Source organism: Metopolophium dirhodum, chromosome 1 (genome assembly GCF_019925205.1).
Source record: "Metopolophium dirhodum isolate CAU chromosome 1, ASM1992520v1, whole genome shotgun sequence".
In the NCBI taxonomy this organism is placed as follows: domain Eukaryota; kingdom Metazoa; phylum Arthropoda; class Insecta; order Hemiptera; family Aphididae; genus Metopolophium; species Metopolophium dirhodum.
In genome coordinates this window covers 10,079,724-10,097,288 of record NC_083560.1, presented here as the reverse complement: position 1 = coordinate 10,097,288, position 17,565 = coordinate 10,079,724, and the positions used below count along the sequence as shown (strand labels likewise).

Here is a 17,565-nt window from a genome sequence, read left to right as displayed (position 1 = left end):
TTTTTGCGTCCTTTTTGCAATCCAATTATGATAAATCGTGGTTTTTCTAATTTTGAAGCAGTTTTCAAATTCCATACAACTTTTTTAGCGGTTCCGAGTTCAGGATATTCAAAAGTCTCAAAAGATCTAAAAGGAATAAACAAACTTTTTTCTTTTTCTATAAGTTTCAATAATTTTAACCTTTCTTCATCGTCAACAGTTATATGTGGAACCATCCAGGCTATTTTATTTAAAACGACTTTACCTTCAGAAGCAGTTACACCAGTTTTTAAACTTAAAGCATTTAAATCGCTATGACTTCGAGTTAATATTAATTCCAATCTAGAATTCACTAATATTCTTTTATAATCTTCAAACAAACCTAACCAATATTTCAATGGAATGCAAGCACTAAATTCACCTTTATCATTTTCTGATTGCGTTGCGTTTTTAAAATTCCAGCCAGCATTTTCATAGCAATTGTAGTTGTCTGGCGTACCGGATAAGTAACCTTTCAACGAGCTAGTGATTCCAAGAACACGCGTGCTATCTACTTCTATCCCATTGATTTCCAACCGTATTTGCTCAAAAAGGTATGAGTAACTGTTATTAGTTAGTTTCACTTTGGTAGCATCAGTAATTATTCCTTCCAAAAAAATAAAGCTTTCGTGTAGATATGGATAGACATCCGTTTGCTGGATCGATATACGTATTTCATCATTATTATTAAATGATGTTGTATACGGTGCGTATGAATGATATTCAATTTTTGTAATTTTAGAATCCGTTTCGTACTGTGAAGTTATATCCAAAATATCACTTTCAGGCATTCTGCTTTAATTGATAACCCAAAGCTTGTAAAATTTTTTTATTCTTCACCGTCAATTTTTTTATTTGATTTGATGTTGCTGGTAGCACTTTAGTCTTATGACTAGTTGTACTGATCCGAAGTAGTGGGTTTATATTGAATTTTAAACCCATCTCAAGATCCGTAACGTTTAATATGTAACACAATTGTCAATGCCTCAGCAAAATTATCAATCGGATTATGATCTTGATCAACTAACTGAACGGTTATCGAATCAATATTTGTTTTATTCAATTTGTAATATATTAAATTTGGTGGTGACTGAATTACTTTCAACCCTGTCCTTTCACTTGGGAAAAACTCATAAATCGAATGACTCTGAAGATGGTTGTTGAATGATCCTTGAGCTATATTACACATTACTTTTATAGAATTAATTGTGTTTAAATTTACAGCTTTTTCCGATCGAAGAATTTCATTGTGTGGCTTATATACTCGTTTTTCAAAACCGAATACAGGTGCTATACTATACGGATGCTCAAAGTGTAGTATCCCATTACATTTTATATACGATCTGAAATCGTTAGGATCAACTGTAATGTCGAATGTTAAATTGGTTAAGTTTTTACTATTATAGTCATCTATTTGCTTCTTAACTCGTTGCTTAATATCTTCAATTTCATAACAACCCTCTTCCAATGTAATAAAACATATCATAGGATCATTATTGTTTTCATTCTCAGCTACTTGTATAGAAAATTTATTATTATTATCATTAATATTTGGAAACGAATTAAATGACTGTAAACATAACAAAGCTATTTCTGAGTCCTCGTAAAGGTTTATAGGTGGAAAATAATTTACAGATAATATGGTAGCATTCCCAGTTAAACTTAAAGTAACTGACTCATACATTACAAAATCTAAGATATAAATTTAATGATGAGATCCGTGACGTTTAATATGCAGAACAACTGTTAACGTTTCGTTAAAATTGTCAATTGGATTATTGTTTTGGTCAACTAACTGAACAGTAATTGAATTAATATCTGTTTTGTTTAATCTGTAATATATAAGGTTTACCGGAGATTGAACAACCTTTGTTCCTCTTCTCCCACTTGGGAAAAACTCATATATCGAATGGCTTTGAAGTTGGTTGTTGAATGACCCATGTGCTATATTACACATTACTTTTATAGAATTAATTGTGTTTAAATTTGCAGCTTTATCCGATCGATGTTCTTCATGAAACGGTCCACAAACTTTCTTTCTATACCCAAAAACAGGTGCTATACTATACGGATGCTCAAAGTTTAGTATTCCATTACATTTTATATACGTTCTAAAATCGACAGGATCAATACGTACACTGAATGTCAGCTTTGTTCCGTAGACTTTATTAACTTGAGATAACTCTTCTACCATATATTTGTTAATATCTTCTATGTCACGGCATTCGACTGGTACAAAAAATTGAATTTTTGCTATTCTATCTGGAGGAATTGATTTTATTCTCAGCCGGTTATTAGTTGGATTTATAATATTTGGAAATGAATTGCACGTTTGCAAAGATAACAAAGCTATTTCTGAATCCTCGTAAACATTTAGGGACGGAAAATAATTCGTTGATAATATAGTTGTATTTCCAGTCAAACTTAATGTAACAGATTCATACATTGTAAAAATTCAAGACATAAATGACCGCAGTTAAATGTATTGAAATCTTGATAGTTAGAATAGTTGTATACTATTTTAAACTCATGAAAATAATGTTGTAATTCAATTGGTGGTGGTAAATCACCAAAGCTATCGAAATAAACAACTTTGTCCTTATTTTTATAAAACGCTACCCAATGACTTCCGTCGCCTGAAGATATATCCAAGTTTAATACACCACATTCAATCGTATGTGGTTTTTTAGGTAAGTTATCACGTGAAAAGACTCCACGGAAATGATTGATTTTCAACTTTCCGACATATTTTATAATATCTTGAGACGAAAGCGGTCTGTTAGGTAGCGTGATCATCAGTTTTTTTTTCTTAACCTATTTTTGTTTGATTTCAAACCACTGCCTTTTTTTCTTTTTGAATTTTGAACAGCATTATACACACTAGCACCTCCAGACATCAAACTACCAAGTGCCGACAATCCTGCAAATATAGGTATTAAGGGAATTACACCTCCTGACTGCCTCGGTGCTAAAATCAGCCTTTTACCACCATTCTTTTTCTTTGAGATTCTTTTTTTTTTCGCTGCTAGTATACAATTTGTTTTTATAGCACGTTTCCGTTTGCAACCCATACCTATTTTTCTTTTAGCTTTCATTGCGTTTGTTACTGCGTACGCAACTAATTTCTCTTTTCTAGGTGTATCTTTTGCTTTAAATCTCTCCCAAGCACGGTTTTCTAGCACTTTATCAGCTTTATGTCTATCGTCTAAATTTTTACTCGTTGCATACACAATATCGTGATCACGACAAGCAGCATCCAATGGGTTTATTCCTTTATCACCACGATCTAGTCTCTTTTTTAATTTTGTACCAGGGCCGCAATACTGATAGCCTGAAACATGGGCTTCGAACGGGAGACTATTTATAAGAGAGTTTACTAATCCTTTTCCAGTCTTGTCTGACTTACACTTGCGAGTTGAACACGCCATCTATAACTGGCTATAAATTTAAAAAATCTAGAGTATTTATATGAAAATAATATGAATTTGATTGAGCAGAAAGATAAATTAGATGTTATAAATGTAGATGTTCAGGTAGTAAAAAAACCATCAAGACATGGTTCGTTATTACCCGATACTATACGTGCTATACTAGTTGGCCCCAGTGGTTCAGGAAAAACAAATATAATGTATAATCTGATCACACATGCAAACGGGTTAAGATTTGAAAATATTTATTTATACTCAAAAACCTCTAATCAGGAAAAATATGTTTTATTGAAAAAAATAATAGATGATATAAAGGGTGCTAATTTTTTCATATTTACAAGCGCTGATAAGGTTATAAAACCAAACTTAACCAAGAAAAATTCCATCATCATTTTTGACGATGTGATATGTGGTCCACAGTCCGTAATTAGAGAATACTTTAGTATGGGTAGACATTCGGGTGCTAGCTCTGTATTTTATTTAGCACAGACATATTCTAAAATAACCAAACAGCTAGTAAGAGATAACGCAAACTTCTTAATAATACTGAAACAAGATGATACAAATTTACGACATATATTCAACGATCATTCATCTACAGATATGGATTTCTCAGAATTTCGCAAAATTTCTCATTTATGTTGGAATCATAGTGATTATGGGTTTATGGTCATCGATAAAACTCGGGAAATTAATGAAGGAAGGTATAGATGTGGTTTTCATACGTTCATTAAAATAAGATAATTTTATATGCTTATACTCATATATAAATATACCGTCACAAAGTAATTATCTGCATAGTGTTATCGGTAGTCACACGATACAGGTATATTACATTTATTATTTACAATGAACAAAGAAAAAGTCTTGTTGGAAAATTTAATAACATCAAAAAAAAATATTAAACGAAAAATAATGGAAATGAAACGCGGTGTTATAGATTCTGAAAACTATTTCCGTGAAGCATTTAAGCCAATAATTGAACCATTGAGTACACATACAAAACAAAATGAAATATGGAACACACAGTCAACTGAGCTAGAAAATAAATCAGAAACCTCATGTACTAGTGAAGATGATGATGATAACGAATTAAATTCACCATTTGAAAATTTTTTAAATAACCGTCCTAAATCAACACGTTATGATAAATCCTATGGTTTGCATTATGATAAAGATAGTGATTCGTATAAAATAGGAAAACACTCTGCAACTTTTAGTCACGGTAAATTATTGCTGCTTAATAAATATTATAAATTTACACCAGGACTATGGTCTTTATTATGTGAGAAGGAACCAAAAAAAACAACTATAGAAGATATAGAATCTTATTACAATATTTTGAAAACTTCTGGAGTCCATTTAAAAGCAGATGGAAAACCTAGAACCTCGAGGTACCATAAATGGATGACTGTTGTAAAACCGTTGTATGATCGAATGAAAATGGAGGAAAAACAGTTTAACGAAGAAATAGCTAAAATTAATGAGAATACAACTCCTCGAATTAGCTTAAAATCATTTAACAATACTTTACCTTCTACTCCTTTTGGGTTATTTAACGCTAAACGTAGAAAAATAACACAAGAAATTGAACCATTTGATTTTAATCAATCAGCAAGCAGTTTTTCACCTGCAGATCACATGTCTACAGATATGATTAATTTTACTTCATCACCTGATCCTAAGACAGGCAGAGGTTTATATAAAGATGTATTACCTCAAACACAATTAGTTTATTATGACGATCCGAATGAGCTAGTAACTAGATTAAATCTTCTGTCATCATCACAAAGTGTTGGTAATACTGGTGTCAATAATGAAATTATATCTATTTTAGAAGAACTGCGTGAGAGAAATATTATAGTATAATGACAACCTTAGAGAGTATAGCTAACGAGCTACATCGACCAGCGAGAAAAATATTTCCTAGACGTAGTGTGGTAACACGGTTTATTGACGACCTCTGGCAAGCTGATTTAATGGATATGCAATCTCATTCTAAAAAAAATTATGGTTTTAAATTCATATTAATTGTTATAGACACATATAGCAAATATGTATTTGTGGAACCGCTGAAAAATAAATCAGGTAAAGAATGTACAAAAGGAATGTTTAATATATTGAAAAAAGCTAAACCAAAATTTTTACAGACAGATAATGGTACAGAATTTTACAATGTCCAATTCCAAGATTTAATGAAAAAAAATAAAATTAAACATTACAGTTCATACAGTGTTATCAAATGTTCAATCGCGGAACGTGTGATTCGAACTCTTAAAAATAATATATATAGACATTTTACTGCAACAGGCACATGGAATTGGTACAATACAATATCAAAAATTACACATAACTATAATAACACAAAACACAGAACAATCAAATGTACACCTAGTGAAGCTCGAATGGATACAAACAGAATTAAATTTAACACATATATAATTTCTGAAACATTGTATAAACCAAAATTTAAAGTTAACGATAAAGTACGAATATCTAAGTATAAACATATATTTACTAAAGGATATACACCAAATTGGACAACGGAAATATTTACAGTTTCAAAAGTTTTACAGACAAATCCAGTTACTTATCAACTAAAGGATGAATCAGGCAGTGTAATTTTAGGTGGTTTTTATGAACAGGAAATTAAATTAACTGATTTTCCAAACACCTTTCTCATTGAACGTATTGTAAAAAAAGTTGGGAATAAAATGTTTGTTAAATGGTTAGGTTTTGATTCAAGTCAAAATTCGTGGATAACATCATCAGATATTTTAAAATAATGTTTTTTTTATGTATAATATTTATTTATTTATTTATTTATTTTTTAATAAAATAAAATATCAGTTTTTTTATTAAGTCGAATTAATTATTTCACATGATCTCCTGATCCTAATTAGTCTGTTTTGAAAACTATATATATATCTACAATCGATAAAAACAAAAAGCGTCATCTAGTGGTAAATAAATCAATGAAAATAATAATACTGCTGTATTTTGTTCCGCTAGATAACGCTTTTAAACTGAGTCATTAAGTCATTATTTTTTAGTTTTCTGACTTCTAACGAATCTTGAAAAATTTTTTATATAACAGTAATGTGATGTTTCATCATTATTGAACAGAAAAAGATCGAAATGTTTTTTTCTTTCAGTATTACAAATATACAAAGGAAAAATATGTTTTTTATCATTTAAACTATAAATATTAATTGATACATCGTTTGTACATTCAAATTTTTTCATCTGACTGATTGGTGTTGGAAAATCAATACATTTAAAATCTAAACCACTTTTTGTTTCTAACATTTTAAAATATTTCTTATTCAAATACGTTTTATTCGATCGATTATCAAACTTAGATAGTATTGAATATTTAAAACATTTAGCATCGTTATTTTTTACATTTATAATTGCTCTTTTATCTTTTATATATTCAGGTAGATCTAGATACGTTCCTCCTCTGAGAGGATTCACTGTATTAATTCTCAATTGTAATACATCTATAATTTTAAGGGACCACCCAGATCCTTTCGCTAAAAACTGGTCTTGTTCAGATAATAATTTATTGAACATTCCATTTAGTAATTTATTGAAATCGGATGAATTACATGCAAGTGTATTAGAAGTTTTGAAAGCTATGTCCCGAACTTCTTGAGTGAGTATTCTTTCGTATACGCTATCCACATGTAAATTAAATTTTATAGATGATTGTAAACATGATTCTTTTAACTTTAAAATTAATTTATCTCTAACATAGTTAAAAAAAAGCGTGTAGTCTATAAAATTTAAAGTATTCTTAATCAAAAATGTTTTTGAACATTTCTTAAATCTCTCGATTTCAAATAAACCTTCATCAGAAGATGACATTCGCTCGTGTTTTGTAACCGTTTTTCTTTTCATTATGAAACTGAAAAAATAGATTAAATAAAAAAAAACATAGGTAAAAGCAATCATAATATTGTAAATTTATTATAACATCAACTTCTTTTTTTTAAATCTTATGCAAGCAATTCAGAATATTGTTTTCAAAATATAATAAAAGTATTAATTCTAAATTATTACAAAGAAAAAAAGAATTGGTTAATATAATAAGAAATTACTCAGATTCTAATTCTCTTAACCGATTGTTTAGTTCTGTTAACCGACACTGAATATCTGCTTTACATTCACTTGAATAGTTTTCGAATCTATTATGTTCATTTATCAATTTATTTTTAAAAAATGAATTTTTCTTCATACTATCATTAATTTTTACAAATACTTTTCGAAATGCTTTCCGTTTCTCGATATAATAGCGTTTATTGTCACGCACCTGCTGTTCTGCTGCTAGAATTCTGCTTTTAATTACGTTTATTTCTGGGTTCATGATTCTGAAAATTACATAGAATTTCAAAAACTAACTAATTGATACGTTTTTTAAATCTAAACCACTTTTCCTAACATTTTTATTAAATTAGTTTTATTTGAAAACATTTATCATACCAGCAGATCTTATATACACAATAATAATTATATGATAAAATAATAAATAATAACAAAAAAAAAATAATATTTTAATTATTTATTGAAAAACAGAATATTATTCGACATTATCTAATTTACTATATAAATTATTTAGACCTTTTTGAATATTTTTCTCGCATAAATAATTTATATATGTTAAATGTTTAAATTCGTTTATTAAATTCTGTTTTTCTTCAATAAGTCTTTTTCTGGTTTCTTTCAGCACCGCTTTTTGAATTTTTATTTTAATATTTTTAATATTGGAATAGAACATTTTTTCGTCAACATCTTGAGCATGATCATTTTCTTTTTGCTGTTCCAATATTTGAATGATTTGCTCGTGAATTAACGATTTGGCTTCCATGTTTTTTCTTTTTTTTTTAAAAAAAAAATCTGGAAAAATTATATAGAATTTGTAAACTATCTGCCAGATAAAAAAAAATAATGCATATTAATGACAATAATTTATTTCCAACATATTTCTATTTTTTATGTTTTTTAACTTTTATATTAAAAATTTGTATGTATTAATCAAAAAAAGAAAATTACATTGAATACCTATATACATAAATATAAACTTATAATATTATTACTAATTATTCATAACAAATTTTTAAAAAAAAATTTTAACCTGATCTAAATCTTTCGCGCTTAGATTCTGCTGTTGTAATAAAATCTAACCTTTTACCGAAACAGTGTTCTCGCTTACGAAAATTCGTAACATATAAATCACTATATTTTTTACATATATCCATTTTTTCTTCTCTTAATAAAACTAATTTTGCGTTTAAATCTTTTATATAAGAAAAATTTGGGTTAGAGTTTGTTCTACTTAAATAAATAATGAATTTCAGGTTTTTAATTTTTTTTTTGAGATCTTTATATTCATATCTTTCTTTAATCTTATTTTCATCAATCATCTTCGTTAAGGTTACAATTTGTTCTCCATAATATTGAATTTGTTCATTACAAAAATCATATGAATGCCAAAAATTCATTATCTGTAATTTTTGACTAAATACATTAGTATAAAATATAAAATATTATATAAATCTAATTATTAAAGCGATTATTTATAAAACAACGAATGTACGTATATACGTATATATAATAATAACTAATTATATTATTCAAAGCTAAATAAAAAAACTTTAAAAATTAGACAATATAGCATTTATATCATAAAAAATAAAATTTTAGTTGCTAGTGAAGCTACGTCACACGATAATAGAAAAAAACGTGATAATTTATATGTTAGTTAATAGTAGATAGGGCGATTGTAACTATCGTAGAGTTCGTACGGTAACATTACGTTGTCACGAAAGCAACTACGTGTTTACTATCAACGTGCGACAGCAGCTTTCGAATAATCTTAACGTAAAAGCAATAAAAAAAACATTATAGAAAAAATAATTTAAATTTATATATGTGTATAATATACGTTTTAGGATATATTTTATACAGTCATTAAACATTATTGAATATTTTAATATAATAAAAAAAATTTTTTATATTAAAACATTTTACGTAAGATAATATTACACGTGTAATACAACAATCACGTTATCTATAACAAATATTTATAATCAGCTATAGTATTTTAACATTGATAAAAACAAGGTATCGTGCAACAACTACTAGATAACGGTATCTATAGTAATTATCATGAAAGAGATTGACTATTAAAGATTTTTGAGGTTAGGTAATAATTATCAATATTATTGATGAATGATAAGCCCGATGTTCTATCTTATCTATGTAAATCTATGATAGTATGGTACATCAGTTATCTTCTATACTGTAGACGTGGTGTAATTCATTTTAGTATTATTACTCTATGGTGTAATTATAACGTATTATTGTTACTTGATCATAACTTAACAAAAAAAAGAAAACAGCTTATATTATAGTAGTGACTAAAAGTGAGAGTTGAGAAACCGTCTTTCAACTACTTCTATTTTAATGTTTTTATTTTAAATAATCTATGAAAAAAAATCTTTAAGTCTAAACACTCAATACCCATAGTAATATTATAAAACTGTATTATCATTACAACAATAAATTGTTATTATTCTATTTTATTTTTTAAAAAAAAGAAGTATGATGTTAAATTAAATAATAACAATAAAAAAAAAAAGTACTTACATAGCTTGTAGAAATTGAGGTACTTTTTCTAAGTATGATGGCTGGTCTATTTGTTAGAGTTGTTTTGACAATCTTTTGACTGGCTATTGAAGATGTTTGGTAAACTGCTGGCTGGCTGTTGTTTTGGCGAAGAAGACTGTTCTGCTGCTGGCTGCTCTTGGAACTGCTGTTGCTTGAACTGATGACGATAAGCTAAGAAATTCTGGGTTTTATACCCGAAAATAACCCTCTCTTCTCTCATTAGAATTTTTTGTGATGGATTTAAACATTTCAACTTATTTTACATCCTGTTTTAATATTATAATGGCATTGACATTAAGTAAATGTGAAAACATTTGACTGAGCAGGTTATATTAGCAGCAATTTAGATTCATATAATATAATTGGTTTTTGAGAATGAATGTATACATTCTAAGCATTGACATTTAGTAAATGTGATAACATTTGGCTGGACAGGTTATGTTAGCAACAATTAAAATTCATATAATGTAATTGGTTTTTGAGAATGAATGTATACATTCTAATTTATTTTAAATCCTGTTTGTAATAATTTAAATTCATGTAATGTAATTTGCTGTTGTATATGAACATGTTTCAGCACCCATCTAAGGTAAGGTTATTGTAGAAATTTATTCAAGGAGGGTATTGACCATGGTAAAAGGTGAATGTCATATACATTTGGCTGGGATAGGTTATGTTAGCGTCAATTTAAAGTCATGTAATGTGATTTTGCTGTTGTACCTGTATGTTCATGTTTTAGCAGGTTTCTATAATGTAAGGCTATGACCATTTGTATACTTAATTATTGAAGTAGTGGTAAAAATCTGTGTATAAAAGACAGAGGGTATTCTCTAATATTCACCAGTCTTCAAGATTTCATCCCAGGACAAGAAGCTCAGTTCAACAGAAATACTACCAAAATAAAATGTCGTACCGTACAATTGCTTCAACTGATTCAGAGGTTAGTAACTACTTATTAAATATCTTATAACCATAGAAAATTGGAGGCCGGTCGTAACACCACTCAACGCTATGGTTATAATTCTTAAAATAATATTAAATGACTGATTATAACATAGTATATTGGAAGTGCGTCGTAACATTACTCAACGCTTTGGGTATAATTCTTGGGACATAGAAAAAAATATATAATGGAAAAAAACAGTAAAAAATAATATACTATGTTTTATGTTTCACAGAATGAACATTTTAGCGAATCAATTGATATAAGACCGTCTTTTTCAAAAACAAAACCTGGATCAAAACGTTCTGCAGAAAAAACAAGTGTTAAAAAACCTATGAAAAAGAAGCAGAATAAAATGGTAATAAAAATAATATTTTTTCCTAATGATAGCATAAATAATTTATTTTTTTTTATAGAATGCATCATACAGAGATAATATCAGCGAACGCTTGAGATCAGAAGATTTTGATGTTGAAGCATTTAATTCGCTAACATTCAGACAAGGAGATGGCGTTGTGACAATAAAGACGCCTTTTGAAGAAAAAGGAAAGGATCTTTGGGTGCTAAGTCATTATAAGGTTACTAACATCGAGAATGTACCAGTAAAGGACAGGTAAATACATTGGTTTAAATTTAAAAACTATTGCTGAATCTGTTTTTTTTTTTACTGATTTTATTTACTTCTTTTGTTTTTAAATAAAATAATTTGTTGTAATAGATGGAAGTTCAGTGAAGCTACTGTTAGATTGTACACGACCGACGAATCAAAAGATCAAACACTTCATACTGGTCTTAATGAGACAATGCAAATTATATTTGATAAATTACTAACCGATCCAAAGCGTCAAACTATTAAAAGCAAGACGGTTGTTTGATTATTATACGGAAAAATGAGTTTCATTTAATAAAACAAAATATTATTATACATGTATGTTTTTATTTGTTCAATACTCAAAGGTCTTGGAAAACATAAACCTATAAACTATATAGTATGTCTGAGAAAAAAAATTTCTAATTGAAACATTGCTATCAATTCTGTACTATCAAAATTTAATCTACTTATTTACTGAAAACATAAAATTTGAAACTAAAACGCATTAAAACTATTCTTTATGATTAAAGGTAACATGTAATTTAAGAAAAAAAAGCAAGTTTATTATTGAATAAAAAAGTTTTTATTTTTTAAATAAATAATTATTAAACATATTTATATATTTTATATTATTAGATCTTGTAAAATCATATCGGACAATGTGTTAAAATGAAATTGTAATATTTCATATAAAAACGATGTGTCATCGTTCTGTAAATGATTATAATAATTAAAATCATAGTTTTGAATATATTGGTTGGTAAATTCGTTCCTTTGACAAGTGGATGGCAGACCACGGACATCATTTTTAATTAGGTCATATGCAGTGTTGAAAGTAATTTGATAATTTGCTAAACGTTTTTGCTTGTCTACCACATACAAATCAATCAAATTCTGTAATTGACGAAGCCGGTACAAATCTACGTGTGTCAAGGTAATATATTCCTCGTTTAGATGTAGGGTAATTGAACTCTGTTTAACATTAATTGAATATGAAAAGGAATCGGTAATCTTTACACGCCTCACCCTGGTATTTAGGTTATTAATAATTGAATTGTAATTAGATTCAGACATCAGTGTGAACCATTCTTCTAAACTTAATGTAATAATTTTCTTTGAAAGTTTACATTCTAATAATAAAATAATTGAAATCTGCTTATTAATTAGTAATCCAACTGTAATACTTTTCTTGTTAAAAGCTCGGATGTCGAATGTAGACTTACAGACAATTATTGGTGGACTCATAATGAAGTTTTTTTTTTGCTAAAAAAGTACACAATAAAAAGTAGGATATAACTGTTAGGAGTTATACATTGGACTGTTAGTTTTTTCCTTTGCAGTCATATTATATACTAAAAACTCGGATAAAAAAAAAATGCAAAAAATGTGAACGTACAGTTAGCGAATTAGTGCATACTAGAGAGGGAATTTACATATACTTACTAACCTGATACCTGAAAAACATTTTAAATTATTATATACGCACTAACCCGCTAGGCTATACGTCCACAAGATATTAAATCGAATAATAAAACATTTAAGATAAAACATTCAATTTTTTTTTATTTTTTTTTTTTATTCAATACAGCAAATATTATAAACAGTATATTATATAAAAAAAACATGATTTAACAAATGGTGTCGTACGAACCGGTTTCACAATTACAAATAACTTCGGTTTTACAATATTTACTTAAGACTTTTTGAACAAACTGATTACCTTTCATTAATAATACATATAAACATTTTGGTGAGAATCGGGTATGTTCTATAAAACAATTATCATCGATTTCAAAACTATGTAGAATTACTCCACACCAATGACATTGAACTGCGTCATCGAGATTGATATAGTAAAATCCGCATTCTGAGAGCTTGTACTTATTCTGACCGGTATTTGGAGGAAAACTTTTAAAAGATCGTAACCTAGATACAAATGCAGAGAATTCTGGATACGCTGGCGTTGAATTGAATCGTATTTGATCGACCAATGACTGGACATCGTTTGCGCATTTTTGAAAATTCATTTTTGAAGAAATTAAATAACTTATACAATTTAATAAAACTTTGAGAAAATAAAGAAAAATGAGACACGACTTGAGTGAACGATGGATCATTAGTAACTGAATATGAAAAAAATAATCAGCAATCAGCTTAAAATTATTGTAAATAATAAATAATGTTTTTATCATTATTAAAAAAATCAGTGTAACCAACATGAGTAAAAATGAAATACAGTACATTTTTTTGAGGTAAAATTTACTAACAATCAGTGTGAAATGTGTTACACGGTAAATCTGAGTGCTCCAAGGGGGACATTCCCCCTTGAAAAAAAATTTTTACCGTTGAAAAGCTGGCTGTGAACATACAAATATATACTACTCATGTCACATTTAAAACAGAAATTTGAATCTGGATCTTTAAACGAATTTTGGATTGAACTTAAGGACGAGTACCCATCTCTAGTTGAAAAAGCTATTTTTACTCTATTACCTTTCGTAACAACCTACCGTTGTGAGGCTGGTTTTTCCTCTCATGCGTATACAAAAAATAAATACAGAAATAGATTGAATGCCGCTCCAGACCTACGAATTCAAGTTTCAGATATAAAACCTAATTTTAAAAATATTATAAATCAAACAATAAAACAGTTCCATTCTTCTCACTAAAAATATTAATAGTATGTATATTTTAAAATCTAATTAATTATAATTTTTTAAAAATAAATATTTGTGATAATTAAAAAATAAATGTTTGTTATTTAAATAAATAAAATTTTCATTGAAAAAATGGGGTTGAATTGGAAGTAAAGACACTAGGGTTCCGCAAAACACAAACTATTTCCTAAGGGTTCCGTGATCCTAAAAGTTTGGGAACCGCTGTAATAGAACATAGTTGATATAGTTGTGAGTATCTACATATCTGTCCCTGGCTACGGTATTTATATCATTAAAAAAAAAAAAACTATTTAAGATAAAAATGTGTGTAGTGTTGTGTAACAACATAAGAATAATAATTGCACATAAAAATATTATAAACATAGGAACTTACGTTAACTGGGATAGGTACCTCTTTATTAATAAAATTATGACTTTATTATTTACATATCTTATAATAATTTTTTTTTAATAAGTATAACAGTAAAATATAATTAACCTTATTGCACAACTGTTAATTGTAATGAAAACCATAAACTAATTAAAATATATTGTTAATCACTCTCATTTTCTGAAATCAAAGGATCACATACCTACATCATTGGATGTTTTTAAGCTCTTATAAAAATCATGATATACGTCTGGGATAAAACTTAATAAAGTCATGAGATAAATTTTTTTTCTTGTGTAATGGGTAGTGGACCACTATAAGTTGTAGGTACAGTAAATGTAGGGTTTGGGATTCTTCGAGTCATGTTTAAAGTCATAAATGGTAAATCTTCAGCTAACGAATTCTTGTACATTGCTTTATTTTACAACGAAAATGATTGAGTTAGTAAGTAAAAGAATTTAACCATATCGATACTATTGTATAAAATCAAAATAATAACCAAGCAATACAAAACATGGTATATTATAAACATTGACTTGTCCAGTTTCTCACGAAAAATTATTTTAGATTTAGACTTGTCCGTTTACGCACATAGCTATTACATAAAAACTATTCATATAGCAGAAATTACAGTTCTACCATTAGACGCAGCGTAAAATTCCCTACAAAATGCACCTATAACCCGAAAAATGATAAAATCTGACTTGACCACCTTCTCACAAAAACCGTCCAGTTATTTTAAGGAATATTACTAAACAGTTATAATGTTCTATACTTAAAATATCTTTTAATGTTAAATATGGAACAATTTTTCTTTCTTCAGTTAGATTTGGGTATTCTAAGAGGAAGTGTTTTATGGATATAATTGAATTGTTTCAGAGTTCGCAGGTTGGTCTCGGTTCTCTTCTTATTAAGTGGTCGTGGGTTATTTTTGTGTGGACAATTTTTATTCGTGTCCGTATAACTTGTTGTCGCCTTGTACTTCTTTAGTTTTATGTGAGTGTTTTTGTACTAATAAAACAACAATAATTTATTCGTGTGTGATGTACCCCTGAAAACTTTTTTTTTTTTGGAGAATATTTTTAATAAATTATTAAATACTAGGCAGGCACTCAAATTCTTTTTAAAAGTTCATTCTATAGATTTTATAATTCGATAATTTTTACAAAAAAAAAAAAATATATAACTTTACTCCACAGATTAACAGTCAGTGTAAGAATGTAATATTTACTGTTCGACTGGTGTATAAGTTAACATATTATTGTATTATATATACTATATACCAGCGGTTCTCATCCTTTTAATATATTTAAATTTTGTGAGTATATTTACGACGATTAGAGACAGAATAAAAATGAAAATAATGATATATTTTAAGTAATAAATTAAACATTTAAAATATTTGCAATCTCATTTCTTTTTAAAAATTTTCGGGCTATTCGGGCTATTTAGCAATAGTCTGAGACAATTTTATAACATGTGGTTCATACTGTTCATAGGGAACATAAACATATTTACATGTTATTTACAATCATCATAATATTTAAATATAGGTAATACAGTACAACGGAAATGGTAATAATAGTGTAAGTAATAATTAAAAATATTTTCAGTAACTATTTAAATTCTATTGTATAGATTGGTTATTTTAAGGAATATTATGAAACAGTTAAAATGTTCTATACTTAAAATATCTTTTAATGTTAGATATGGAATAATTTTTCTTTCTTCAGTTAGAATTGGGCATTCTAAGAGGAGGTGTTTTATGGATATAATTGAATTGTTTCAGAGTTCGCAGGTTGGTCTCGATTCTCTTCTCATTAGGTGGACGTGGGTTATATTTGTGTGGACAATTTTTATTCATGTCCTTATCACATGTTGTCGCCTTGTACTTCTTTAGTTGTATGTGAGTGTTTTCGTACTAATAAAACAACAATAATTTATTCGTGTGTGTACCCCTGAAAACTTTATTTTTGTTTGTTGTGCCGTCTGAGTAAACTTAGGTATACAGACTTCAGGCTTCAGAACAATAAAAAAAAAATCAATTCTACACGGCAGAAAAATATATTATTACCTATATGTATATATAATTATATTTCATTTTCATAAATTGTAATATAATTGTTCATCATTACGCGGAAGGATCATTAGTGGAACAATAAGGAAATCGCCTTCATAAAAAAAATGGAATGCATTATTATTATAATCTGTTATAATTATTACTGTTTTACTATGTATTATTAAGTTCATCATATTTCATACTGATTGTCTTATTAATAGCCGTTTGGCATTTATATTCTAATAATAAATTATATTTTTTGGTTTATTTGATTAACCTAACTTGAAACGAATGTCGGTTATCTGCTAATAATGTTTTGTATGTAGAGAGAGATGGTTATACATCTATGGAAGTTAGCGGTGCATATTTGAAATCAACAATTCATTTGCTTTTAAGTATTCTGGTAAGCCATCCATTGAAGTAACTTCTCCATTAAATATTTAGGCATATTGACATATTTGACATATTTGACAAAAATAAATAAATATTACTAAAAAAATTTGAAAGCGACAAAATATTTCACGCAGTGTGCACAATAATACGAGTACGCGACGAAATATGACGGACAACTGAAATTCACTACTTATACGCGTTTCGGTTTATCGATTTTATCGCTATATTTTTTCGGTTAGATAGTAAATTACCTAACCGATACTAAAAATATTATTTTGAAATGGAAACTGTACCACTTTGTTCTTTTTTGTCTAAGCTTATTTAAGAACTTATTTCGAAAATTGCCAAATATATTCTTAATTTTTCTAATATACTCAAATATACATTTTTTAATTTGATCTCCTGGTGTTAT

At 27.9% G+C, this 17,565-nt stretch overlaps 2 protein-coding genes across 2 annotated transcripts; one reads left to right on the top strand and one right to left on the bottom strand.

The window, feature by feature from the left end:
- Window positions 1–1,065: 1,065 nt before the first annotated feature.
- LOC132937402 (uncharacterized) lies at window positions 1,066–2,464 on the bottom strand. The gene has a single exon (XM_061004218.1). It carries the CDS (start codon window positions 2,462–2,464, stop codon window positions 1,724–1,726), a length of 741 nt encoding a protein of 246 aa, XP_060860201.1. The 3' UTR covers window positions 1,066–1,723.
- Window positions 2,465–9,735: 7,271 nt separating this feature from the next.
- LOC132937257 (uncharacterized) lies at window positions 9,736–11,988 on the top strand. Its single transcript, XM_061004090.1, has 4 exons — window positions 9,736–11,058; window positions 11,297–11,419; window positions 11,478–11,674; window positions 11,780–11,988. The coding sequence occupies exons 1-4, from the start codon at window positions 11,023–11,025 to the stop codon at window positions 11,934–11,936; spliced, it is 513 nt and encodes a 170-aa protein (XP_060860073.1). The 5' UTR covers window positions 9,736–11,022; the 3' UTR covers window positions 11,937–11,988.
- The last annotated feature ends 5,577 nt before the right edge of the window (window positions 11,989–17,565 follow it).

Excerpts from the sequence above, each read along its gene's own strand:
- LOC132937402 (XM_061004218.1), bottom strand. The coding sequence starts at position 2,464 with ATGTATGAATCTGTTACATTAAGTTTGACTGGAAATACAACTATATTA.
- LOC132937257 (XM_061004090.1), top strand. The coding sequence starts at position 11,023 with ATGTCGTACCGTACAATTGCTTCAACTGATTCAGAG. Across the intron at positions 11,059-11,296 it reads TTGCTTCAACTGATTCAGAG|AATGAACATTTTAGCGAATC; the intron begins GTTAGTAACTAC and ends TATGTTTCACAG. Across the intron at positions 11,675-11,779 it reads AATGTACCAGTAAAGGACAG|ATGGAAGTTCAGTGAAGCTA; the intron begins GTAAATACATTG and ends TTGTTGTAATAG.